Raw genomic sequence first — 13205 nt, 5'->3', positions numbered from 1 at the left:
CATCAAGGTACATTTGGAGAAAATAGAAGCATTATGTAGAACATATTGAAAATAAAGAGCTAATAATGCAAGAAAACATTTATAGATTAATGTTGCAATCTTGCTTTATGACTGTAAACATCACTGTTTTAAATGGTTACAGTAAAATAAATGTACCTGTGAGCTTCTAATATCCACCACCTTAATCTATTAATTCTTAAAGCGGTCATGTTCTACAAAATTCACTTTCTAAAGGTAATAATCGTCTCCATACCTGGAATGACGCTCCAGAAGTGAACAAAGTGTGTCCTCTCTCTCCCTGGCTTGTTCCAGAAGTTAAAAAGTGTGTTGCTCCAACCAGCCAATCAGAAATCAAACCCTATATAGTGTCATTGGGGGTTCAGCCTATCACAATCAAGGTAGGCTCCTCCCCCTTTGACTCCTCCCACAATCAGGCAGCTCTGCTCTGGCACATGGCACCACGAGAGGAAGTACTTCCTCCTCTTCCCGTAGATGGGCGTGTGTGTGGGCGGAGCCAGTCCAGCTCACACAGACACAGCAGATTCTGAATGCAGCTCCTTGGATCCAATATTCTAATGGAGGGAAAATAAACTTCGAATACGAGGTTTTTGGACCGACGAGACCAGGAGGAGGTGAAAACGCTGGATAAAACCACAGACTCAGACTGCACTGCAATGTGCTTTTAACTGAAAGCACCTTTTAATCAAGTTTATATGCAAAAGCAAGTGTTTACTGCGAGCCGTCCCGCTGCACACAGACGGACTCTGATCCTCCGTCGGTTCTCCACCTCTGTCTAAACTCTACTGACACCGTCTGACAGGGGGGGGGGGGGGGGGGGGGGGGGGTGGAGGAACCGGGGTGACTCTCTCTCCCGTTTGGCTTCACAGCCTCTCCTCCCGCGCAAACAATTCCCTGTTGGCGTGTGTTTATGCCGCCAAGCTGGTCGCTGTATTTACAGCCACTCAGAAACAACAAGTTTGTCCAAACAGAGGCTTCAGATGTTGCAGATCAAAACAACAGAAGAAAGTTGCTTATTTAAGAGACGGTGAAATGATAAATTTGGACTATGCCCGGGATGCAAGGCCACATAATGTTTGTAATGTTTCATACTGGAATTCTTGAAGCATGTCTAATTAAACGGTCACATAGCAAGCTTTCCAAATGGATTCCAGACACAACTTATTAAGATTCAGGAAAGACTGGAGCTTCTAAACCTTTGGCTTGCTGCTGATATTCTGTTCATAATGGTCTGTATGAGGGCAAACAACAACCATATTTGGATTTCCTAAACTGAAGGACGCATGGTCCGGACCTTATGCTTGAAATTAATTACTTGTTTATTCAATTTACAACAAGGGACCATGATATCTTTATAGTTATTAACAAACAATGCGGCGGCCCGATTTCCTCTTAACTGGGTCAGACCGGTAGAATGGTGCAATCATAACTTTTAAATATAAACTTTTTCTTTATTCTGGTGCCGAAAATACGTGATGAAAATGTCAAAACTTTCATAAAAACCAAGCAATTACTCTCAAAAATGGCTACAAATTCAACATAACAAAACTTGCTTTTGAGGTAAAGACGACAGACAATGTGTTTAGTTCCATCGGCTTTGTTCAACTCAGATTAAAATGCACTCAAACGGGGAATTTACAGTCACCGAACCCAGAATCCAACCAGGGCTTTTCATTTTCTTCATAGAAAACTAAGATGAAAACTAAAAAACTATTAAAAAAACAAACAAACCCCAGAGACACTTAAACACTGGAGTTGAACACATCAACCTTCACCTGTCTCCTGATCTCCACCGCCTGAACTGTAAATACTGCCAACACCGTGATTTTCCTCCACAAAACTCACTCTCTCAAGAAACGGGCCGCTGCCAAATAGTGAGACGTTTGTCGTGTTTGTTTCCTTACAGTGTGCCAAAAACTGTTTGTTTTGGGTTTTTTTTTCTCTTTTTCTCAAATAGAAAGTTGTAAAAGTATATAAAGTCCCGCTCTGAGACAAAAGTCTTCTTCATAGAGGAGATAAGATCTGACGTGCAATAATAATGTCAGCTCAGGGAACGCGGCTCATGACAAATCACTATATTGTTCATCGTGTTCAAACATTTGAAGGCTCACAGCCGAGTTTCTATTCCGTTCGTGTCAAACTCTATTGTAATCAGAATACAAAGACAGTCGTGCCTCGTCTGTCCTCTGGACTCTCATCAACTCCCGGGCTTTGTGTATTAGACGTACACAACTAACGCGGCGGCGATCAATAGATGCACGATGTCGTTTGATTCTCTTTGGTGTTGGTTTTGATAATTACTTTACGTAAGTGGAAGGTTCGTACAGCAGCTGCGTCAAACGTCGTGGACGAAACAAGAAGGAGAGACGAGGTTCTAATTAAAAAAGAAAATTAAACAAAAAGAAAATGGTCATTTCAGTTAATGAAGAGAGATGAAAAGCTGAACAGTTGATGGCAGCAGCCATCGCTAAAGGCTCGCTAACTCATAAAATAGCATTGAGCGATCAGCGCTGTACTTCTTTGGCGGGGGAAACACCGTGCTAAAAGCAGGAGGAAGAGGAAGAAAAGAGGAAGACTCATTGATATCTGGTCTGAAGACTTTATATCGGAGTTGCATGTGGCTACTCATTAGCCATGAGCTAACTAGCCTAGCCACAAGCTAACTCGCCTCGCCAACACAGGCTAAAGCGGCAGGACTTCCTCTTTCTGTCTGGAACAATCAATGAGCCGTGTTTCTTCTTTACTTCCTCTCTCGCCTGTGTTTGTTTGATGCGGCAGCGCCCCCTAACCAGCAGGGGTGTAGCTGCAGGACGCTTTCCAGGCGGCTTGAACGAGCCAAATGAAAGGGTGAACATTCTATGACATTTATGAAAACAACACACTGTCAAGTCGTGGCCCGTCATGCTCTCTGCGTCGTTTTCAGCGTTTCTGTAGGAAAACAATGCAGCCTAAATTAAACTATTAACTCTTGTTACTATGATGGTAAAATAATTCTATTTATCCACCCCCCCCCCCCCCCCCCCCCATGTTGTAGGAAATAAAGCAAATACAATTCGGTGGTTTGCGTCGACAACTCACAAAGTGAAGCAGCTGAAAAAAAATCACAACTCGAGTTACAATAGAAAAACAAGATACAAGATTAAAAGACAGGAGCAGCTGATCGATAATAAAATTAGAGGGTTGCTGGATTCTGTAACTGGACCTAATTTCAGGCGTTCTCCCTGCAGACCGCCGGAGGAAAAGAAAGCAGAATAATGAAGAATAACATCTCTATCAACAAACCTCGGAGAGTGCAAAACTCGTGGAGATCACACAGCCCGATGATGGACGGAGCGCAGCGCCGTGCCGTTTCTCAAAACTCACATTTGACAAGTTTTCCAAACGGCAACACAGCTCGGGACACGACGCAGCCCCACGCCGTGACTAACGTCAACTTTTGCTGAATCTCAGTCACGCTAAATATTAAACAAGGTTCTTCTGCAATTTTTTTGGATTCTAGCCAACGTGGTGTCAGATAATAAAGATAGAAGAGAGGAGGAACGGAGGCGAAGAACCAGTCGTAAATCTTGACCAGTTGTTGTTTTTTGGGTGTTATTTTTTCCTGCCTCATAAATCAGTGAATGTCGACACTCAGACACGGAACACATCCTGTATTGATGTCACGGTATCCTTTTCTCTGACGGGCATGAGATAAAAGACGTCCGTCAAATATTAAGATTTTTATCAGTAGATTGAGAACAAGAGTCGATTTTACAATATTAAAAATAATATACATTTCACCCAGTCAGAAGAAAAAAAGTATATCAGTTACTAATTTTGAGTGTATTCTCACGCCGTGTCCTACTTTAAATTTTCTGATTCATGCGCCAGTCGCTTATTCGCCATGTGCGCTAATTTCATAGCGGGTTTTCATTTTGTGTGTTTACGCGACAATTAGAAATGCACATTTTTGGAGAACGTCTCCCAAGGCGGAAGCCCGTGATAACAATTCAACTTTATTAATGTTTATATTGAATTCTCTGCACCGTTCGTTTGGTTTCATTTAAAAAACAAAACAACGGCGGCAACTTGGTTTTCAAAATGTTGCCGTGCGAGCGCAAAACTTTTCTGAAACAAAAACCCCCAAAAAACTTGAAATATTTTCAGGAAGTTTAAACATACATGTGTTACAGTGCGTGGCGGTGTGCTTTTCCCAAAATATGTACTATATATATATATATATATATATATATATATATAATATTGCTTTTTTTTTTTTTAAACAATCCCTGCACGACTACACATTTGTATTGTTGTAATCTTGTCCTGGACACCCAGTGCTTTTTGAGAAGGGAACTAAAATAAACATAACATAATATCAGCAATGTTGGAAAAAGTAGGAAAAATTCAATATTAATATAATGAATATAATGAAACCATGAAAATGATAGTTATCTTTCTTTTTTGTGTATACTGTAAATACTCTAAATAGTATGCTTATAACATCTGTAAATACGTATATATTTCAAATTTTAAACATTGTGAAGTTATTAAGGGTCAGACATAACAAGGGTAAATCTTTTCTGCTCCTTTCGTTCAAAATGTGAACCAGACGTTTTTGCAAAGAGGATTGTTTATTATTTCAATTTTTGCTTTTGAATGAAATCAATTCCAAAAATAAAATAAAGATAACTTTTGTGGTTCTCATTTAATCAGGGAAACGAGTCACTGACATGTGAGACGAGACCAGGTGGTGCTGAACGGGATCCGTTTCAAAAAGTTATTTAAAAGTCCGTGTTGAACACGATGTGATCCTCCGGAGGGGATTTCGCCGGCTTAGAACAGGCAGTAAAAGGTATTTCCTTTGATGACTCCCATTCCGCCATTTTCCCTTTTTTGGCGTTTGGCGTGAAGGGTGAAGATTAAAGTGGGGATCAGTATTATGTCCGGGGTGAGAGTTGAAGCCAGTGATCCGACGAGTCAAGGGGGGATTTGGCGAGAGACTGATAATACGGTTTTGGACACGAGGCGGCAGGTTTCACCCTCGGGCCGCCGCCGCCGCCGCCACATCTGTCGGTTCAAATATCAAAAGGTGGTCATCATTTCCATCCGTCACCTTCCCATTCTCCGGGGGGAAAATGAAGACGGGGCCCGCCCCGGGACCTGAGCTGCCATTTCTAAACCAGCAAGTTACATCTGGAACATGCGAGTCTTTTTATTTGGCCTAAATGTGTGAAAAGGAACGGATCCATTACCGTCTCCTGTATCGACGCCATACACACTGAAGCTGTGTGTGTGTGTGTGTGTGTGTGTGTGTGTGTGTGTGTGTGTGTGTGTGTGTGTGTGTGTGTGTGTGTGTGTGTGTGTGTGTGTGTGTGTGTGTGTGTGTGTATATATATATATGTGTGTGTGTGTGTGTGTATATATATATGGATGCAGTATATTTTTGTTTTTGTAATTATATATTAATATAGCTGTATTATGTAATTATAAGGATATCTGTGTACAAACTAAAGAATAGGTAATAAGAGGTGGGAAATTTAAAGAGTTTTGTACTTTTTCGAACAATGTGCATCTCTATGTTTGTTTTCTGGGTTTTTTTGTACTTTTTCTTTCTTTTGTATGTACAAATAGTAAAAGTTTTTTTATATTTACATGTTCGAAAATAAAAAATTACGTTTGAACGGCGTGTGTCGTTATAGCTGTAAAACGTCAGCTGCACGAGGCGAGATTAAGAGGAAAAGCAGCAGCTTTTCAACAAAAAAACTGTTTTTTTTTGTCTGATAGAAGTGAGATACTTATAAATGAGAAACAACGGTTGTCTGTCAAGCATCTTAAATAAGAATTGATATCTTTAGACGTGAGTCAAACGAGCTTCTCGACCCCGGATCAATTCCATGTGGAAACTGAAAGTTGTGACTGTTCTGAGGTTGGGATTTCTCTGGATCACACCCAAAAACATGTTTGTTAGTAGAACCTGGTGTTTCTGCCTTTTGTCTTCTGTCAGCTGGGATTGGAACCAGCACACTGGAAGTGGGTAAAGCAGTCCAAAAGTTTTCGGGGAATGTCTGTCGCTATGGAAACCGTGCACACAACAGCCATATTAAAGAGTTCTTTTGCACACGCAGGAGTAGATGGACAATAACAACAACAGTATCATGATATTCTATTGGGACTTGGTAGTTTTATAGTCGAGTCTCGTGGAAGAAAAGACAGAAAAAACATTTTATTTGAAAAACAAACTGGAGACGTGTGTCTGTCCCTCATCAGTTGCCCACGGCTGCTGAAATAATCACATTAAATTGCATAATTCTGACTATATAAGGTTGCTTACTGCTCATCTGATTTGATATTTGATATATTGACTTTAATTTTTGACCTTTTTTTTTGTTAAATGTATGAGTTTAGGTGTTGTTTCCCCCCCAAAAAAATCTCAACTTTAATTTTCTATTTTTTTGAAGTGCATGCGTTTATTTTCTTTAACTTCTGAAAAAAATTCTTGACGTCGATTTTTGACTTTGTGTATGCAAAAAAAAAATCTCAACTTTGATTTTTCAACTTTTTTTTTTTGTAGGTTTTTTTTAACCCCTTTCATTTTTGAATTTTCTTCAGTGGCCCTGATACTCTTATTAGTTACTAGGTTGATGCATGATAAATGAGCCTGATTAGACGACGCCATCAGAGATCCGCTGCATCCGAACACAAACGTTATCAGGAGGTCACTTCATGTGGGAATGGAGAGAATGGCTGGAAAGAAAGAAAGAAAAAAAAAACGTCCGGTTTGTTGAGTTGACTGTAAAGAACACGACGCATGAAGGTCCAGACGGAGGATCTGAGGGCGATAAAGAAAACCACTCAGACTACCGGATCAGACCGGACGACGGAAGCGTCACATGACCCGGCTGCTGGAAAAGTCCGAGCCTCACCTTCAAACCACATGATCTTTATCTGCTCCCTCTCTCTCCGGGAATTATGGGAAAGATGACGACAGGAGACAAGCACCGGATCGTTAAGTGTGCAGTTGGTTTTTTGGGGTTTTTTTACGTGGAGGTAAAGAGTGAAAGGCTGCAGGCTAATGGGCTGAGCGTCCTGCGGAGGAGAGAACCCTCGTCTAAGACGTGTGTTTCGCTCTACCTCGCCATAAGAATGCGCCGCGTATAAACACTGCGCTAAATGTGTAAACTATCCGAGGATCGCCGCGGCCGCGGAGGACGAAGAGGATAAACATGTCCTCTCTCACCCCCCCGGGTATGAAGCGTCCACTTCTCACACATACAACTCTATTTAGATTCTAACTATAGACGTTTATTCACCAGATCTTTGAGCTTGACGTCACAACGAACCCCCGGCGCTGCTTGACCCCCCCCCCCCCCCATCCCCCCATCCCCCCACCTCCCCCAGGCCGTCCCACCATAATTGACGGAAATATTTACGAGGAAAGTACTTGAGCAGCACTTGACTCTTACTACAAGGACCCTTTAATGCAAGGAGACCGAAGAGACGCCCGGATGTGTCGTGAGAGTCTGAGCACTAAATCTGAAGATGCTCTCAAACAAAAGTGAAGGAATTCCAGGGACACCGAGGCTCGTCCCAACGTCCGGGGCTTGTAAAACCTTTGCTCAGGCAAGTGAATCATCTTCCCACCTTCAACGGCCTCTAAATATTTAGACTTTCTTTCCGGCAAAAATGAACGTGATCCTCGGGTGAACGCCGATGATGGCGTGGGAAAACACTCGATACAGGTACGTGAAGACCGCGGACGATCACAACCGCTATTTTCTTCCCGAGTCGTGATCCGCATTCTGGTCAGTGACGCTGCGTCTTACCCGTGTATTTTCATTGGATAGCGTCACATAATTCCTCGGGATTCCCTCGAATGACGTAGTTGGGGGGGGTTGGGGGGGGGGGGGGACCTCCCTCGGCGGCGGCCATTTTAAATTCTTCACTTCCGTCAACATTCAGATCGTCACCGGAACGTGTTGAGAACTCACTTCAACTTGAACTAAAATGATGTATTTTTGATTATTTTGACTTTCTAATCCCGACGTTTCTTAACTTTTTATGGTTCCGAATAAAAAGTTGACTGAAGAGGAAGAGGAGGAGGAAGAGGAGGGACAGGATTTGATTTGTTATCGACCAATATAATAAAAATACATGACACACATTTACCATGTTATTAAATAAACATGTATATGGATAAAAAGTGATTAATATAATAAACAAGGTGTGGCAGTAGAAAGGTAGTACGGTGTGGCACCTACAATCTTAATACTATAAAATGTATTTCAGACCAAGAACAAACTTTAAATATATATTATTATTCCTTCAGATTGAAGAATATACAGAGATTTGCCTTCCCTGAAAGTTTCGTTGAGAAATCTGGATTATGAAGGAGTTTCGACGTTTACGGCGGACTGTTCTCTGCATACATGGGCACTTTTATTATATATAAAAACAGCACCCACTAGGGGCCATACATGAAAACTGCATCAGCCTGTGAACAGGTATTATCTTGAAAACATTGCCGTGTAAAACACGGAAACATTCTGGGAACAAAAACACGAAAACGACGCGCTTACAGGAAGAAAATCTGACCGACAGGAAGTGACCAGCTTCTGTGACCAATTTGAAAATAAAACGCAACATAATTCAGTCAAAGATCTAAAACAAGAACAGTTTTACTAGATGTTTCCTTCCTACCGTCGGGATTTTCTCGATCCCTTCGTCCTCAAAACAACCTGATGCTTCCTTACCTCTCAAACGCACACACACACACACACACACACACTACATGTTGCACAAGACGTCTTATTTCAATAGAAAAGTATGTGAGTATTAAGTAATCCCAGTCTTGCAGAGGATTCTGGAGGTTTTTTTTAAAGCAGAATCATTTCATTCCTTCAGGACAAAAAAAGAAAGAGTGGCAGTGTTCCAATTTGGAATATTCAGAATTCCAGGAAAGCTTTTATTGCACTAACACACACTTTAACAAGATAGATTGTACCGATACTACAAAATAAAAGATTAATAGAAGATAATTCTCGTGGTTTGATGAGTTGTTTAGCGGCACACTCGTCCCCAAGCACTGATATTAGTCCTAAATACTGTATTTTCTTTATGTTTGCATTTGCTTTTCTGCTTCTCCGGGTGACATTCGGCTCAATTCTGACACTTTATTCCCTCGTTGTTCAGCTCCTGCAGTTACGTCGTCTTATTTTTCTACTTTCATCTTATCTGTGTTGGGACGAATTTGTACTGCAGAAGGACAAAACATGAGGGGATACCTCTTCTCTGTCGCTCATCTTTCTTTCTTTTATATCTAGATTTTTTTGGTGTATCTTGTAAATTCTGCACTCAGAACGCTTAAAACAGCAGGTTTCCAGAAAACACAGGGAGGGCGGAGGTGAAGGACAACAGCAGGTTCCTCCGGGAGCGACAAGCAGTGACGTGAGGGAAACATCTGGATGAGGAGAGGCACAACGATCCGCCCCGGTCGTCTTTTCTCCTTCAACAGAGACAAGTCGGATCCAACTCCCGTCAATCAAAGCCACGATCAGGCGTCGAAACCTGCTGGATCTCCGACGTCCTCAGACGTCCCTCTCCGGTTCTCGGCCGCTATTCGTTGCACATTTATGATTTCCAGACATTTTCTCAGAGCTTGTCACAATAAATACAAATCATTTGAGCCCCACTGTTATGTAAGCTTATCAATGATGGTTGCTGTTTACTTCAGTTATATCATGTGTAGTTTTGTTTTTTTAAAGGTTCAAAGTTGAATCCAGGGCAGAAGTGGAAAAAGGTTGCAGGGCCGAAAACTGAAAAGAGGAAATTGTTGTTGTTTTATTTTCATTAACTGTACTGAACTTCAGACTTTTGGGATTTTTGCCTCAGAGAAAGACCTTATGTGAAACGTTAACATGTTAGATTGAACCACGTTTTGTCTCCATAAGTTGTATGAAGTTACAAAAAAAAACAAGGTTCTGATGTTGTTTACTTCAATTAACTAATGTTGTTGGACGAGTCCTGCAAGGCAGTTTAAAAATAAAGGCGCAACAAACAAGTACCTCAAAGCAGCGACAAAACTGAATATGTTGTTTAACTATTGTACTTCATGTTCTCACCCTGAGCTCCGCCCCTGAACACCCCCCCCCCCCCCCCCCCCCCAAGGAAAACACATAAACCAACGTTGATGACGTGCCGTCATGCAGCTGCATTGCGAGTTGCACGCACGCACGCACACACGCACAAAACAGCATAAAATTTGCAGAATGAAGCAGGTCCCCTGATTCTTCTCCTCCTTCCTCACTTCCTTCCTTCCTTGCTTCCTCACTTCCTTCCTTCCTAATTTCCCTTGTCCTGCATGTCAAAGATGAGCTCTGCGTCAAATCCGCCGCTGCAGCAGCTGTTCCACTGTACACACACACACACACACACACACACACACACACACACACACACACACACACACACACACACACACACACACACACACACACACACGAGAAACGCATCCGCCACATGCTGACTGAAGGCGCCCGCTGATGCGCGCCATTACGCAAAGAAGTGTCCAGCCCACATGTTCAATGTTCGAAAATGTGAAACAAACGAACCTTAAACATGCAATTTATCATTTTCCAAGTGAGAGAATCCAAAGTTCTTAATACGTGTTTTAAGGTATAACCAGGTGCAGGTGTTGCATGTTTCATACACATACACACGTGTCTTTTTGCTCTATATGTTCTATAAAGATCAATTATCTATGAGGTGGGTTTTTTTTAGGGGGGGGTGGTCCCGGGGCCTCCGTGCGCACCGGCGCGAGCCAGACACGCAAACAGACTCGCACGGATGCGCACGGGGAGAGGAACCGGAACGCTCCGACTCCCAGGTCCCCGTCTGTTTTCGAGACGCGTCCGTCTCTCACGTCTCACCTTTCCACACCCACGAGCGCACAATCAGCGCCCCGCGTTTAGTTTTCCAGAGACGCCCAAAACCCTGAGCCGCGTGCCGGTGCCGCGCGCTACCGGGGGACCGGATGCACTCCCTCCGGACAGACACACACACACACGTCTTGTTAGTTCCAAGGGTGAGAGAATTCGAAAAGTGCACCGGTGTTTGTGAGCCGGTTCGGGAAACACCCGGGTCCTTTTGTCTACCTGTGCGTCAGGAGAGAAAAGGGAGCGCGAGCAGCGAGTTCCTCCACAGCGGGATTCGCCCCGCGGCGGAGCGTCCTGCCTTCTTCTTTCTTTTACCTCATAAAGCTCCAGAAGCACGAGATTATCGGAGAAAACAAGTCCGTGCACATGTCCCCTGGCTCCTCGGATGCGGGGGGAAAAGGTCAATAATCGATCTCCTTGACGCGCATGTAGACAATAAGTTTTTGCCAAATTTGAATCTTAATCAGAAAAGTTCTGACAGACTGAGTTGAAACTGTTTATCTGTACATCTTCAGCAATCTGGGACTTTTTAATGATCTTTTTTGGGGGGTTTTGTTTAACCATGCTGCACTTTATCTGACCTACTGTCCATATTTCTTTAAGTCAAACTCTCCAAACGTTTTATTAGTAACCAAAGGGAAGGAAAGAAAAAGAAAAAGTGCGCTCGGAAGCGCCAGAGAGAGCAAGAGATAAATAAAAATAAAAAAAACAAAAGGTTGGTCCTACCGTAATAAAGGTAACCATAGCATCGGCAGGTTAGTATCCAACAAGGTCGACATGAAGGTGATTAAATTGTTCACAGAAATCCTTTTGGACAAAACTTCCCACTTTGCGAGGTTTGTCGTCTCGTTCCGCGCGTCGCGTCTCTGCGGAGCGGAGCGGAGCTGGGTGTGCGTAAAGCTCGCTCTCTCTCTCTCTCTCTCGTTCTCTCTCGCGCTCGCCCCCTCTCTTTCTCTCTCTCTCTCTCTCTCTCTCTCTCTCTCTCTCTCTCTCTCTCTCTCTCTCCCCCTCAGGACAGATGGCCTTTGGCGCATGTCGCCATAAAGACCTGGACGCACGCGGCGTCTCTATCTCTCTCTCTCTCTCTCTCTCGCTCTCTCTCTCTCTCTCTCTCTCTCTCTCTTACATGAATTAGGACACAGAATTAGTCGCGCGTGCGCGTGCGTGCGGCACTAATGCAACCTTTAGGCCTTTATATAGCGCTGGCTTACAGTTGGATTCCAAAAAGACTAAAAATAAAACGAACTTTTTGGCCTAAAACTTCAAACAGACACAACCAAAACTTCTCGAATAAGAAGAAAGAGAAGATTCATAAACATGGTGAGGAACATGATTACATTACATAACAGTAATTGTTGACGGATATCAAATGGACCATAAAAAGTAGTGTCCAGATAACGGAGACATTTAAAAAGAATTCAAATAAAATCCTTTTAAAATGGAGTATCTGATACCAAAACTGTAATATTACATGAATAGGGTGACTTTTTTTCCACTGCTTATTAAAAATCAGTCTAATTTCTTTTTGTCTCTTTTAACGGACGTTTGTAACGAGAGTTTCATCGTTGTATAAAAACAGACGCAAAAAAAAAAGACGCAATGACAAGTTTCCGTTATAATCGTGTATTTTTTGGGAGGGAAATGCAATTTGAGAAAGTAAATCATAAAATCTAAATCTTATTGCAGAAGTTTAAAAGTCAAATGTGACTTTAAAACTGCCTGAAGTCAAAAATTTCTATATTTAGTCGATCAGGACAAAAATGATCCTAAAGCTTAAAACTAATGATGACTGGAGTTTTAGACAGTCTGATATCAAAACCTGAGGAGAAAATAGAGAGAAGAACTTAAAAAAAGAAGAATTACTTGATCCAAAAATTGAGAATCATCATCTGATCAATTTTATTCATCTATTGACCAGTTTCATACATTTTCTCACCAGTTTTATACATTTTCTAACTAGTATTATACATTTATTGACCAGTTTTATTAATCTTCTCACCAGTTTTATTCATTTATTGACCAGTTTTATTCGTTTGTTGACAGTTTTATTCATCTTTTCACCAGTTTTATACATTTATTGACCAATTAATTTATTTTCTAACTAGTTTTATTCAATTATTGACCAGGTTTATTAATCTTCTCACCAGTTTTATACATTTATTGACCAGTTTTATGAGTCTTATCACCAGTTTTATACATTTGTTGACCAGTTCTATTCATCCTCTAACCAGTTTTCCAACCACACCATCCCTGTACATCAGGGTTCGAATTACA

General features: G+C 41.9%; 1 protein-coding gene across 1 annotated transcript in view; it reads right to left on the bottom strand.

Annotated features, from left to right (window-relative positions):
- The window catches only part of ntf3 (neurotrophin 3), a 32537-nt gene extending 20761 nt beyond the window's left edge, over window positions 1-11776 (bottom strand). The window contains exon 1 of the mRNA XM_080518017.1: window positions 11658-11776. Within this exon, the coding sequence (XP_080374143.1) occupies window positions 11658-11675 (18 nt within the window). The 5' untranslated portion in view covers window positions 11676-11776. The remainder of the gene's footprint in view (window positions 1-11657) is intronic.
- Between the last annotated feature and the right edge of the window lie 1429 nt (window positions 11777-13205).

This window comes from Blennius ocellaris (assembly GCF_963422515.1).
Source record: "Blennius ocellaris genome assembly, chromosome: 22".
Lineage (NCBI taxonomy): Eukaryota > Metazoa > Chordata > Actinopteri > Blenniiformes > Blenniidae > Blennius > Blennius ocellaris.
Note: the sequence above shows the minus strand (reverse complement) of the source record. Positions and strands in the feature narration are given on the sequence as shown.